At 37.3% G+C, this 15293-nt stretch overlaps 1 protein-coding gene and 1 long non-coding RNA gene across 2 annotated transcripts in view; one reads left to right on the top strand and one right to left on the bottom strand.

Annotated features, from left to right (window-relative positions):
- Window positions 1–868: 868 nt before the first annotated feature.
- Window positions 869–15293, bottom strand: part of LOC134748840 (uncharacterized) — a 707412-nt gene continuing 692987 nt past the window's right edge. The window contains exon 3 of the long non-coding RNA XR_010128435.1: window positions 869–971. This is a non-coding gene — a long non-coding RNA (uncharacterized LOC134748840). The remainder of the gene's footprint in view (window positions 972–15293) is intronic.
- On the top strand, window positions 1254–10551 carry LOC134748955 (uncharacterized). The gene is made up of 4 exons (XM_063683821.1): window positions 1254–1407; window positions 2951–3132; window positions 3698–3808; window positions 10398–10551. Exons 1-4 carry the CDS (start codon window positions 1273–1275, stop codon window positions 10540–10542), a joined length of 573 nt encoding a protein of 190 aa, XP_063539891.1. The 5' UTR covers window positions 1254–1272; the 3' UTR covers window positions 10543–10551.

Below are 15293 nucleotides of genomic sequence, written 5' to 3'. Positions count from 1 at the left end.
ATTAGGTAAGAGATCACATTGCAGTGATTTAAAAAGAAATAATGTACCTATTGTGATTGAAATGATGACTGTTAATTTCCAAAACGTATTGCCATCACTTTTACCGCTTTTAACCCCTCAGGCGGCAAGCTACCTCGAATGGGACGCCCTCTGACAACCGCGCGTGCGGCGGGCCGCCATGTTCAATATGGAAAACACGCCCCCTGGCGGCTGCGCGCCGCACGGCGCGAAAATTTAAAATATTTCTTTGCCGCTCGAGGGGATAAGAAAAAGGTAATAAAATTAATACCATAATATACTCAGGTTTACGGTCCCTAGAAGCTGTGAAAAAAAAAAGTAAACTAACGTAAAAAAAGATACGGATGTTTATGCCGCAAAAAAACGTAAAATCAAAATTGATAGGGTACATCCCATTGACCTAGAACTATGAAATTTGGCAAGTCTTACACTACAAATACGAAACATCTGATAACTGTAAATTTGTAAAAAAAAACCAATTAGTTAAAGTACGAAACCCTCGGCGGGCGAGTCCGACTCGCATCTGGCCGGTTTTAATCAACAAAGTTTCTTTATACAAGCTGATTAAATCGGTAGCTCCGACCCGACCCTGAGGGCCTCTCTTTAATATTTTTAGCAATTAAGATCGTTGACATTTTAATGTATTTTTTATTTTATTTTTGATTTAAACTGGTAAAGTTATTTTACACCTTAGTATGTTTTTTTTTTAAATATTTTAGTTTTTGTTGTTTTTTTTTCTTGTTCTTGATATTCGATAATACCTAGGTTGGCCCTAGCTATGTATACATTGACATCTCTTTTTTGTGACATTTGTTTTATTTATTAATTGTATATTCTTTCATTTGATTTCTGCTCTAATGTTAAGTTGACGATCTTTTAGTGAAAGCCTTTGTTTTATCCCTTTTTGTAATATACTATGCCTTTTTCTTTAAGAAATAAATAGATCTAATCTTCTAAATCTAATCTAATCTAATTGGCCATCCTTTGATCCGTACTGAACATGACACCCTATATTATTTCAGTAATATCAGTATGTTGGATGATCCACAATATTCCAAAGGTTATTTTAAAATCATTTGCAAAAACACGCACGACGAGCCGGCCGCATTGCGTAAGAATATAAATTTATTCTACGTACTAAAGTTGGGAGGATTTCAAGTCTAGGAGGGCTATTTTATAGGCTTCAAACAGGGTTGAATGTCTAGGGTCTTTGCCCAACAGTAAGACACTTTATAGACTTAAAAATACTTTAAGATGTGGTGCCTGAAGCTAGTGTTTCTATGCCTGTTTCTGGTAGAGAGTAGGGGTGACTGCCCTAATGTGAAAACGCAACTTAGTGCCATAAGGAAGAGGAGGCATATTACGTTTCCTGATGGAGCTGATTTTGTTGTAAGTTTGTACTTATCTTACTATTTTATTTTACTATTCATTTCTTCTATGAGAAAAAAGTGTGTGCTTGTGACCTTTACGCGCGATTGAAGTAAAACTTCTTTTCAACACGCTTGCTCAAAACGACGTTTTTATTCCACCGATTTTTGGCTCATAATCCTAGATATTAAACACGCGTGCTCTTTCAGTGTATTATTCCACTCGTAGTTTTTCATTATATTATCCGACTGAGTTAAGAAGCTAACTGATTGCTAATAATATGCATGGAAAGGGAGCTTTCTTTAATTGGTCGGACTGGCGGGCACGGGCGCGCCCGCAGGCGAGTGCGCGGCGCGCGGCCCGGCCGGCCCGCCCGCCGCGCCGCCCGCGGCCGGGGCGAGCGAGGGCCGGCCGGCAGTACGAGTATGACAGACGAAACACACAATACTAACTGTTTTAACTATTAAAATTTGATTAATATGAAAGTTTCTTTTTTTTTTCTCGCAAGTGTGTTGAAAAACGTCGTATGAAACGCGTGTGCATTGGTCATTACACACATCGGCTTTCTTATTGCGCGCTCGCTTACAGCTCGCGCGCACAATATCGCCTCGTGTGTAATGACCAACTTAGCACACTTATATCATAATGTACTATTAACGATGACGTTTATCGCTATGTTGGCACTTTGACGTGTGTCCTATTGTGCGTGTCACTACTGAGCGTTACTTCCGTCAGAAAAAAAATACACTAGTCGTGCCTAAAGAAGTTTTATTTCAATTATATACTTTGAGTTAGTCTTCGAGGTGCCTGGTCCTGGATTTATAGTTTTGATTAAATATATAGGATATGATATTAGTATCTACAAATCCGGAAAGCTGTGGTGAAATTTAATTTACGAAACAACGTAATAGCGACAATATCTTTCTGTTTGAATCGCGCGGTGTTAATAAGCGAAGTTTATTTTATCACGTGGATAAAGCTATCTATAATACACCTGTTTAATAGTATTTTTTCAATGTGGCTTAATTTGGCCCTTTCGTATTAACAAGGCCCTAGATTTGTTTGCATCAGTGTAGACTATCCGGTCGAAGTATTTTACAGACTGCGTCAGTTTTATCCAAAGGCCTGACACTCTTTGATAGAGAAAGATAGTCTTATTGCGATTCCTATAAGATGAAAGGGAAAATAGTGCGATGCTTTGTCCTTATTACCGACCGGGTTTTTTTTCATGGTCGAGTAATGGCAGCATAGGTAGGAGGCGATGGCGAAATACCGAAATTTATAAGAGTGAAAGAGAAAAAGGATTATGCTGCCATACATTAACCTGTCAATACACGAATATGTCTTTCTCTTACCCCTGGTCGCTCGGTTTCATGTCGATAACTACTATACTATGTCTATGGTTTTATCTGTTGATAATACGAGTAGTGTCATATTCTTGTTAATTTTTTGGATTTTTTCCCCTTAAGCCAAATCTTATAAAACAAAACTAGACAGGTAAAATCTATGCTAGCGCCATCTAAAACCTTTGCAACTGCCAATCCTTTTGAGTATATTGTTCTAGATGACGATCTCACTGGTGAAGGCCTTCATGACACACGCCCCATCAGGATGGAACCTCGCGCTGGAGATCGATGTCCTCTTCCCGCTGCCCGACGCTAACTTCACCAACGCCATCTATCGGAGGAAACTGCACCACAGGCAGAAGAGGGAGTTCTGGGAGAGATTGGAAAATGCTCTGGACTAGTGAGTGTTTATTGACTTTTACTAGACTATTGGGATAACGCACAAAAATAATCGCGCTGGAAATCAACGTCCTGTTCCCCTTGCCCGACGCTAATTTCACCAAGCCATCTATCGGAGGAAACTGCACCACAGGCAGAAGAGGGAGTTCTGGGAGAGATTGGAAAATGCTCTGGACTAGTGAGTGTTTATTGACATTTACTAGCCTATTAGACTGTGGCCACTGTGGGGATTAATGCACAATAATAGCCCGACACCAACTTCACCAACGCCATCTATCGAAGGAAACTGCACCACAGGCATAAGACGCAGTTCTGGGAGAGGCTGAAGAATACTCTGGACTAGTGAGTGATTATTTCCCTGTTTGAAAACCCTATTTGACTGTTAGTAAAATGTACGATAAGGATTAGTATAATATGCATGTTGTATAATATACACGGCGGTGGCACAAAAATAAGTGCATTCCTGTTGCCAGGAAGGTTTTGGGATTATACTGAACCACTTTTACTATGGGACCAACCACGAAATCGTGACCCTTAATATAAATCGTTTTTATTTGTATTTCCAGTCACAATATGAACGGCCAAGCTTGCATATTAAGGAGCATTTGTGAAGCCAGAACCCGCTTAGCGGATCCAGGAAAATCACTTGTTCACGACCTGTTACGAGTCATATTTACGTAAGTATGCCTGACTATAAGGATCCAATAAACAAAAATTTGTTTTACACACATCTACTAATCGCCATTAGATGTCTTGGAGCGGCTAACAACTATCTGAGCAGTCTTTATTATCAATACGTACGTTTTTAAGAATTGTATGAGCACCATGGCCGCTCCGATAGAACTGACGGCGACTGTAAAAATACAAATACAAATAAATTTATTACATTACTTTTTTTGTTCTTAGTTATAAGGGTTAAATAAAGAAAGAAATAAATATTATAGGACATTCTTACACAGATTGACTCAGTCCCACGGTAAGCCCAAGGAGGCATACATACATAGAAACACCCATGACTCAGGAACAAATATTTGTGCTCATCACACAAATAAATGCCCTTACCGGGATTCGAATCCAGGACCATCGGCTTCACAGGCAGGGTCACCACTAAGCCAGACCGGTCGTCGAATGTAGGTAGTGTAGGTAGTGTACCTAGGTTATGTAGATAGTGTACCTACAACAACAGTTCTTCCATCAAACTGTGCTACCTGGGCGTTTTCTAAAATAAATATTGAAAACCTAATTCTAATCTGGTCATTCTTGGGCTCATTCTACTCAGAATCGACAGCATTCTCCATCCTGCCATTAAAAAAAGATGTCCCAAAATGTCCATTCCATTACGTCACGTTACTCTTGCCCACTGACGGCCAGTTTTTTGCGGGATACGGTTTTTTCCAGGATTCCGTTTTAGTGGTATACACGGTGTTTCTTGAGCCACTGAAAACCTGAGACACCCCAACAGTTTTTTTTTTGAACTCATCTTGAGTGTTTATTCTTTAATCCGATAAATATTTAAAAACATATTAGTTGTTTAGTTTTCTTAACAATTCTATTCGACTGGTAACTACACAAGATGCTTCGTCGTTTTAGTGACATGAGGGTGTTGTAGGCTCTTTGAGTGTAGTTCGCCCACAGGCTGCATGTATACAGAGACGTGCAGTACGCTCTAAAAAGCGTTACTTTCACGTCCCAGGAACACTTTGCGAACCTCCGGGCGATCATGTTAGCTCTAACACATAAAGACCTCCGCTCACGCTCGATGTCAGCATTGTCCTTGAGGTCGGTCGTAACGATATGGCCAAGATATTTAAATAACGTGTCAAATGCTACTTATTGTTGCATTACAAACCTGTAGAATGGGCATGTAAAAATAATAAAAAGATGCCCGCATTAAAACATAGCGCGATTGATTCTCCTATCGATTCTGAACAAACCGTTTTTAGGTTTTCAGTGGGTCATGAAACACCGCATAGTAACGTTCACACGAGCATTCTGTTTGCGGGTTACTGCTCGCATACTACAGAAAACGGTATCCTGCAGAAAACAGTACCCGCAAAAAACTGGACGTCAGTGGGAAAGGGGCCTTTTAGTGTGAAAACATTTTTCGTTTATATGTGCGTGACGTAGTGGAATGTACAATTTTCATACAAATTTTTGAGACATTTTTACTAATTACTAAGACTCCGCTGTCCGTCTGTCTGTCTGTCACCAGGCTGTATCTCATGAACCGTGATAGCTAGACAGTTGAAATTTTCACAGTTGATGTATTTCTGTTGCCGCTATAACAACAAATACTAAAAAGTACGGAACCCTCGGTGTGCGAGTCTGAGTCGCACTTGGCCGGTTTTATTTTTAATCATCACGATTGAATATGCTAGTGAGCGAGTTGAAAGAACCCAAAAACACCAGGATCTGTGAGAATCGGGTTTTCAATATTTATTTTAGAAAACGCCCACCTACTATTATCCCCTATCTGACAATCATGCTCGTCCGTACCGGCCCGGCCACGACTTCGCGCGGCGGCGGCAGCGGCAAGTAAGTAAGTAAGTAAGTAATCATTTATTGTCAGATTGTGCATGTCAGTATACAGATGTTACAATAGTATCTTATAATAGTAAGTGTCACAATCAACCGGTTTAGGGTATACAATAGACTTATTCCTAAAATACAATAGTAATATATATATATAATAGCTAGATAAATTACATTCCAAAGACAGAGTCAATTCAATATTAGTATAGTTTACATTACAATTCAAGTCAATATACATTATAATTTACATGTCAAGCGATCGATTTTGTTCTGTTCTGAGAAAAAAATCATCGAGATTGTAAAAACATTCAGCTAATAGAAAGGTTAAGCGGCGGCCATAGGTTGGAGCGAGACACAGCGATCGGACCTTTCGTTCCCACCTATGGCCGCCGCTCTCCGCTGCCGCAGCGCTGCCGCGCGATGTCGTGGCCGGGCCGTAACGGAAACGAAAATGAATCGCTTGGCAATCGATGCGGTTCCGCTGCGTTATCGGCGCGGTATCGCGGCTGATCGCCTTCTAATCCGCGGACGTGATGCGAATTTGTGTTGTTACAATGTAAAGCTTGCTATACACTATTGCGCACCATAAGTTATACCTGTAATTAAGAAAGACAATAACAAGTACCTATGTGGTTCTTGTTTTTCCCACTTTGTTTATATTTCCATTTAAACAAAGTGGCTCAAAAATACGAGGACAAAAATAATATATTACTTTCACATCTTTTACAAAATGTAATTAAATTTAGAATAAATAAATAAAATAAATAAATATTATAGGACATTCTTACACAGATTGACTAAGTTCCACGGTAAGCCCAAGGTGGCTTGTGTTATGGGTACTCAAAAAACGATATATATAATATATAAATACTTAAATACATAGAAAACACCCATGACTCAGGAACAAATATCTGTGCTCATCACACAAATTAATGCCCTTACCGGGATTCGAACCCAGGACCATCGGCTTCACAAGTAGGGTCACTACCCACTAGGCCAGACCGATCGTCAAATCATTGAACTAAAACAAAACGCATTATTTTATTATTTTGGAGAATATTTTGAAGATAATGATCCCCAATCTCCCGAATATCTCAAATCTTTCTTCAACTACTATGGTGTTTCTCGTGTCCGTCAACTTCGCTCTACTGGCAACCTTTCTTTGTCCATACCATCTCACCGAACAGGTTTCGTGTCCTATTCTTTCTCTATTCAGGCAGCTCGCCTTTGGAATAGTCTCCCTGTTAAAATTAGACAGTGTCCGAATAGACATGCATTTAAAAAATCCTTACGTGAGTACTTTGCTGGCAGAACGATGAATTCTTAGTGTTTCTGTTTTGAAAGTTTCATCTGATATCTTATGTATTTGTATGTATGTATATTGTATGTATTTATATGAATATTATATATACAGATATATGTATGTATGTCTATGCCTATCCATTATTTAACTATACTTGTATATATGTAATCACTATGTTGCACCGCCTACAAATTATCTGCTTTGCCCGAAGGTTGACTGGTAGAGAATGCCTCATAGCATTAAGTCCGCCTTTTGTACGATTGTATTTTCTTTTGTGCAATAAAGATTAAATAAATAAATAAATAATGCGTTTGATAATGCAAACGTAATAAACGCAACCGTTTGTCCAAATTATCAACAAAATGTCGCAGTAAAAATATTCGTTATTATACGAAATGTTTATTAAGGTTCTCTGCCTTTTCGCCGAAAATTGTATTTGCAGAATTTCACTTGGCAATCAACTTTTCGCCAAAGTTTCATTTGGCCGAATTTCATTTCCCAACATTACATAATCCAACCTAACCTAACCCAACCTAGTACGTCATTTTCATTTCCCAACTATGGGGTTGGGAAATGAAACGGTTGCGAAATAATTATTTGATAACGATTGGTTTGTCAAATGAAACTTTGGCGAAAAGTTGGTTGCCAAGTGAAATTCGGCAATACAATTTTGGCCAAAAAGGGAGTACAGCGTTTATTAAGTATAGTAAGCGACCCAGCGACCTTTATTCATCTGTTTCTCAATCCACTTTTATCTAAATGTATATTAAAATTCGTGTATTTCAACCCTTAACAATATAAACCGCAAAATTTTAATTACTTCAGAGTTAGAGAATCAATTTATATTCTCAGTAGGCGTAAGATATCGTGAATATTTATCGAAGGAATACATCGCACTTCTGATTTCCTTTGAATATAGAGCCTTAACTGTTCCACTTAAGGTATTATTTGCTTTGTCAGAGATTTGTGATATAAGAGATTGCGAGAATGTCTGTGCTATCTCTTTCTGCCAAGTTCGAGTAACATCGAATCATTGTTAAGTTTGGCAGAGCTGTAATAACTGGGTTACTACACTTAATTGATAAAATATTAATTATCTCTGATGTTTGTACAGTCGGATCAATATCCAGAGTTTGATCGTGTATATCACTTGACTCTAATATCTCCCTACATTTAAATAATTTTCATCCATTTTTGTACGTTTATTATTGTTAAAAATATAGTTGAAAAATTGACAGTATGCTGCTGCAGAATCTGCAGAATGATATCTGATATCATACAAATCTTAATTTAAGTAATTTCTTATTAAAAGTTTGTGTTTAAAAAAAATATGAAAATGAATAAAACTTTCAGACCAAATTACAATTACTTTATTTGGTTGAGTGTATAATAACGCGTGCACATTTAACTAAAACTAACTTTCATAAAAACTAATACAAAAATGTTGTAAGTAAACTTTTGGTTGCTGCAAAACTTTTATGTTCAACAACTTAAGTAAGGATAAGAATCACGCTTAAAGATGCTTAAAGTATTTGAGAAAGTACTAACTTGGGCAGAAGTATAAGTACCTTTAAATTAATGAATAGTTTATAACAGTGTATTTATTTTTGTTGAAATCTCTTGTATGATTATTGGTTATCCTGAACCTTGGGTATTTACCGACGAAGTATTAACAATGCTCCAATACCTACATTATTATTTTCTTTGTTTTATTTGTCTTCTTAAGTTACGTTAGTTTTATAATATGGATAAAAATAAAATAAAATTCAAATTCAAATAATTTATTTCAGAATAAAAATTCCATATACAATTACATTTACATTTAAAATAAAATAACACACAAAAATAATACAAAATGCCGCAAGCGACAGCGCGATGTCTAACCTGCCGGTTTTCATGTCCGTAGAGAGAGGAACCTAATTACTTACTTTACTTATTATAAAGTGAGAGCGTGAGGATTAATACTTAAGGAATTAATTGTGAAAAATAAGTTCTGTAGAAATATGACAAAGTTTCGCAGTTTCAAATAATTCAATGGCGATATTTATCAGCCTGGCGCCTTGAAGATACATCGCCCCGCGGGAGGTGTCCACGGAACTTATCGCGAGATATTTCACTTGCCGGTTATTGCAATTCAAAATGGTCTTGAAAATGTAAGCTTCTTAGTGAGTATAAAAATCTGATTTAATTTTAAAATTTAAAAGTTGCAATGAATATTCATGACAAAATAAATTATGGCTACATTTTTTTTTTTTCGGGATGCTTACTGCCTAATATACATTGGTTAACAGACTTATCTACTTAATGCAAATTACAAGCTTCCACATTTCCACGTTTAATTAAATTAAGTCTTCTTTGAGTCTTATAAGATGAAATTCCTATTAAAATACTATTATTTTCCGTATGAAATATATTAAAACGGATCACTCGCGTATTTTAAGTCGAAGACTACTCGACATGATTCGCTCCATGGAAACTTGAACGGGAGCACGCGTTGGCTGACTGACGCAGACCGATGCTCGGCATGGATTGTTATTAAAATTACTATTCCTTTCCTTTTAAGCCTCAAAATATCTAATAATAATAAGACTGACTCTGAAACTCTTGATAGGTGGTTGGATCAAGGCTGATATCTTGGACACGGCGCGGATAGTCCGGCGGATACTCTCTCTGCGGCCCTGACCACCGGCAGCTTGGGCCTTGCCCCGCTGCTTGCGGCACCCTAAGTTAAGGTTTTAGGTTTTTATAATACGTCCCACTGCTGGGCAAAATATCTTACAAGCAGCGTTGATAGTTTATGCGATAATAAATAAAGAGTTAAAACCAGCATGCAGCAATAACGAGAAGTAACAAAGAAAGCCAACTGATATCAGAAAACGAGGTACATAATTACAAACTCAACATATATTACCTGAATACGTACGTGTATCTATTTACCCGTATTAGCTTACACAGTCATGTGAAACGTTGTCACCCTACCTGACACTGTCTGTATAGTCTGCAATAGACTGAAAGGCCTATGATGATGATCTATTTACCATTCCCGTAAAACTAAATATTGCCTATCCATAAAATATTATGTCGTAAGCCTTGTTCAACAAAATACTTATATTGACAAAAACCCAACTATCCATAACACTTAAGCAACGTCCGCAAATATCTCAACATAAAATCAATGGCCTCTCTTCAAAACAAATACGCATGTCCACATATCATTCAAGTATCTATCATACAATACATGAAAAAGCACATACTCCTTAGAATATTTTGGCTGCTACGCTATTTTTCAAGCAAGGAAGTGGTGATGCTACAGTTTTAAAAAGTAAAAAGTCTTCTTACATCCCTAAGGGAGTTACTACCTTTTTGCCCCAGTGACGTTGAGGCCGTTAGTCTCAGATGCAATGGGCTTAATAAATAATCTCTATCCGCAGGGCGCCGCTTCACGAGAGGGGGTTCGTGGAGGAAGTGGGGGGGAGGTACGAGGATCTGCTCCACCCCCACCTCTGTGACAAGGTCAACGACTGTCCGATTTCTTTGCTGCAAGTTGTTTTGGCGCTGAATAAGCAGAGGTATTAGAAATGTGCAGTTTTGAATTGCGTTTGCAATATTGTACGTTTTGGCTAATCTTATAGAGAAATCAATTCAATTAGCCTCATGCATGAAGTTTATATTTTTTATTCGGATGTTTGTTACCGTTACATCATGATACAAATGCATTTCCGTTATTAAATTATCATTTAATTGCTTAAAATTATAGATGTGTCGTTAGTAGCAAACGTCAGTTGGACCGTCCAACATGTGACGTCATCATGCTCTGTCGAATTAGCGCCAAAAATTATGAGCGTTTCAACCTTTAAAAAATTTCAACATTTTAATAGAATAATGTGAAGGTTTACAAAAGTATTTTGATTTTTTCCGGTGTTGGTGTCGATGATTACAAAAAAAAAACATGCATTGAGTGATTAGATACCTAACTACAAATCATGATAATGACCAAGTTGTAAAAGATCGTTACAGCTATCTTGAAGGTTCAACAGACTATCGTAAAATAAGTGCTACGTAAACAAAGTATTATACATAACAAAACAGTATATAGTTTTGTTTTCTTCCGTTGTTTATTTACACGTTTACAACTTCCTATTGTTTAATAAAACATTTTGAATTTCATGTTTAGTGGTTTTATTTAGCTACTGGTCCATGAAGGAGCTAATGAAGGGGGACCTTCCAATGTCACTAAAGCGTAAACTCGTTGACATGTGTATTTTTTTCAGAGATAATAAAATATGACATATACCTAGGCGGTTTGTTTACAGAGGACTTACCGGGAAACGCGAATCCGAAATTTCGCTATCTGCCTCTTTATCGCTCGAATATGCAAGAGTGACAGAGATGTTAAATAACGAGATTGCGATTTTCTTGTTTTACGATAGACCCTCAGTTTGTGGTAGTGGCGCCCCCTGAGCAGAGTTCGCGTAATATTCCCTATTATCCAAACTTTTTTAGGTGTTTTATATTGTGACGTTGATTTGTAGTTCAAATTTTGATATACTATACTGTATTCATTTCAGAATCTGCAGATAAGATAAGAATCACGCTTAAAGATGCTTAAAGTATTTGAGAAAGTACTAACTTGGGCAGAAGTATAAGTACCTTTAAATTAATAAATAGTTTATAATAGTGTATTTAATTTTGTTGAAATCTCTTGTATGATTATTGGTTATCCTGAACCTTGGGTATTTACCGACGAACTATTAACAATGCACCATACCTACATTATTATATTCTTTGTTTTATTTGTCTTCTTAAGTTACGTTAGTTTTATAATATGGATAAAAATAAAATAAAATTCAAATTCAAATTCAAATAATTTATTTCAGAATAAAAATTCCATATACAATTACATTTGCATTTAAAATAAAATAAAAACACAAAAATAATACAAAATGCCGCAAGCGACAGCGCGATGTCTAACCTGCCGGTTTTCATGTCCGTAGAGAGAGGAACCTAATTACTTACTTTACTTATTATAAAGTGAGAGCGTGAGGATTAATACTTAAGGAATTAATTGTGAAAAATAAGTTCTGTAGAAATACGACAAAGTTTCGCAGTTTCAAATAATTCAATGGCGATATTTATCAGCCTGGCGCCTTGAAGATACATCGCCCCGCGGGAGGTGTCCACGTAACTTATCATTTAATTGCTTTTTCAATAGAGCTACTGAATTAATTTAACTAAACATCTGTAATAAAAAAAAAATATCGAGTCCTACTTACCTGTCTTATTTTATCAGTAGCATTAAAACTAAATAAAAATAAAAATAAAAACATAAATAATAATAACAAAACTATTTACGTTCCGGTTTTGAAAATATTGGGAACTAGCTTTTGCCCGCGACTTCGTCTGCATAGACTTAGTAACCGCAGCTGGAGTAAGAATAGCGCCTATATAAAGTGTAAAGCAATCATGCAATTTGAGTATATTATGCTTAATTGCTTATGTACACAAATTATCAGGCACTTCAATAATTATTTCAATTCTACCCCGCTTTCGACCCTCTTAAGGGATGATTTTAGGGATAAAAACTATCCTATGTCCTTTTCTGGGTTTCAAATTATCTCTATGCCAAATTTCAACTTAATCGGTTCTGCGGTTTAATCGTGAAGAGGTAACACACAGACAGACAGACTTTCGCATTTATAATACTAGCTTTTGCCCGCGACTTCGTCTGCGTGGACTTAATAACCGCAGCTATAGTATATAGCGCCTGGAAAAAATATCATAGCAATCTAAATTTGGGCATATTGTGCACACAAATTAGCAGGCACTTCGTTAATTATCTCAATTCCACCCCGCTTTTTACTTTCTTAAGGGATGATTTTCGGGATAAAAACTATCCTATGTCCTTCTCAGGGACTCAACCTATCTCTATGCCAAATTTCATCTAAATCGGTTTAGCGGTTTAAGCGTGAAGAGGGAACACACAGACAGAAAGACAGACAGACAGACTTTCGCATTTATAATAAATGCGAAAAATAATAATATTAAATATGGATTGGTATAGATTAGGTATGTATGCACTAAAAATGTACATAGGTACAAAACCATGAATAAATCACCTGCCTTTAAAATGCATTCATAATACGCTAATAATACCGGTTTTAAGTTCTTTTTTAATCCCCGCAACATCAAATAACCCTCACCTGAGGCAGGCTGTGTACGGTGTACTGTGTACGCACGCCTAGATTACCTGCAGGTTATTGAAACGATAATATTCCATTAAACCGAGTAGAAAGTCACTGCCCAAGTGGGAAGATACCGCGTTGGTATTTAGTTCTAACTAGATCTCTGTCTTGTAAGAAATTTCAAGATCACATTTGGAATCTTTGAACTGGTTAAGTGAGAGTTAATAAAATAGTTTCATCATCATCATCCTGTCAGCCGATAGACGTCCACTGCTGGACATAGGCCTCCCCCAAGGCTCGCCACTCCGACCGATCCTGTGCCGCTGGCATCCACCGAATTCCCGCAACCTTCACCAGGTCGTCGCTCCATCTCGTTGGAGGCCTACCGGCAGAAAATAGTTCACCATTGGGAAAAGTGGCGTGCCCTTGTTTCGGAGGCCAAGACCCTCTTTGGGTCCCTAAGCCACATTAGTTAGTTTAAATCTATTTCTAGCACTTTTTCTAGTAACTAAGATAAAGAGATAAGATAAGATAAAGATAGTTTACTATTTAAGTAGGCATATTACAATGAGCTTATGAACGTCAAATAAAGCTACGCCGGCTCTAACCCTACACCTCTGCCTCGAGAAGATTTAAATTCCCCTCAATTGGAGGAGGGTATCCCAATATGGGACCGGCAACAAACTCGGCGGGGCATATCTTTTGAAAAGAAATAAAAATGCGAGTTTGTAAAAGAAACCGAAAATGAAGATAAGTGTCAGCTCCTTGTAGTAAGAGATGAGTAAAAAGTACCTATTAAAGAAAAGAAAAGCTGATATAGCTAGAAAAGTTCACTCTCGTGATTTGAAATTGGTAATCTAATAAATGAAGTCATTGAACCATATACATGTGAATTATTTCTACTAATATCTAATAAAACTAATTGTAATCACATTACATACAAGTAAAACAGTAAATGACGCACTTTGTTAAATCTGGTCCCTTTCTAACAAACACAAATTTCATAATGAAGGATAAGGACAAACGATTATCAAGGACTTGTTAGACTTAGCAGGCGTTTGTATAACTCCAAAAATGCAGGCAAACCAAATAAATTCTACCGGAACTGAACCACAAGCTTACCAAAATATTACTGAAAACACCAAGAATTCAACTACGTAAAATAGTAGGATTAATAACAGGACATAACACACTAAATAAACAACTACATAATATGGGTAAAACTGACAGCCCCATGTGCAGAGCGTGCATGGAAGAAGAAGAAACAACAAAACATATTCTCCTAGACTGTAAACAGGTAGAAGTATATAGGAGCAAATACCTAGGGAATCCATGCACACTAAAGGAAGGCAACCAGCAACCTGAAGACTTTGCTAGGCTTCGTGGAGGAGCTGGGGTGGTTAGAGTAGCGCTACCTCGTTTCACGCAAAATAGGCACATTGGATGTCGAGTTGCGGAAAATGCCCAGCAATACTAACTAACTAACTCCAAAAATCGCTACAGTTTGTGTAATGGACAGATCCCACAGCACGGCCTCCGTCGTGATCACCCCATCCATTAAGATCGATCATATATGCTGAAACACGCAACTCTCGTTTGCATTAAATGCGTGACTCGAGACCTTAAAAAAACTTTATCTCAGCGACAATGGATGATGGAGGGGCTGCGATGTGTGGAGGAGTTCGTTTTAAAAGAAAATAAGGCGTGGCTTTTGACACGCTTAAAATTCTTTGATCAATTTCATGACATACAGTCAGCACCAATAGTGAACGTTTTCCTTCGTTTAGTGATTAATTATAATTATTATGGCCGCTGTGACAACCAGCTCTGAGACAACCTTACCCGGCCTTCTCTGTACTTAGTTTTTTTTTGCATTAGAAAAAAAGTAAGCGATCTTGACGTGTCCTTTTTTTTAAACGCTTTTGAAAAGTAAAGTCACGGCAAATATCTAAACAATTACTAACGACCCGACCGGCTTCGCACGTGTTACAAGAAACCCAAATTATATATAAACCTAAACCTTCCTCAAAAATCATTTATAGGTGAAAACCGCATGAAAATCCGTTCAGTAGTTTTTGAGTGTATCGCGAACATACATACACACAGACAGACAGAAGCGGCGGCAGGGGACTTTATTAATAAGTT

This window comes from Cydia strobilella, chromosome 17 (assembly GCF_947568885.1).
Source record: "Cydia strobilella chromosome 17, ilCydStro3.1, whole genome shotgun sequence".
Taxonomy (NCBI): domain Eukaryota; kingdom Metazoa; phylum Arthropoda; class Insecta; order Lepidoptera; family Tortricidae; genus Cydia; species Cydia strobilella.
Note: the sequence above shows the minus strand (reverse complement) of the source record. Positions and strands in the feature narration are given on the sequence as shown.

Bases quoted from the DNA above. Each gene is read 5' to 3' on its own strand.
- LOC134748955 (XM_063683821.1), top strand. From the start codon at position 1,273: ATGTGGTGCCTGAAGCTAGTGTTTCTATGCCTGTTTCTGGTAGAGAGT. The intron at 1,408-2,950 runs GTAAGTTTGTAC...ATATTGTTCTAG, and splicing joins CTGATGGAGCTGATTTTGTT to ATGACGATCTCACTGGTGAA. The intron at 3,809-10,397 runs GTAAGTATGCCT...CTCTATCCGCAG, and splicing joins CTGTTACGAGTCATATTTAC to GGCGCCGCTTCACGAGAGGG.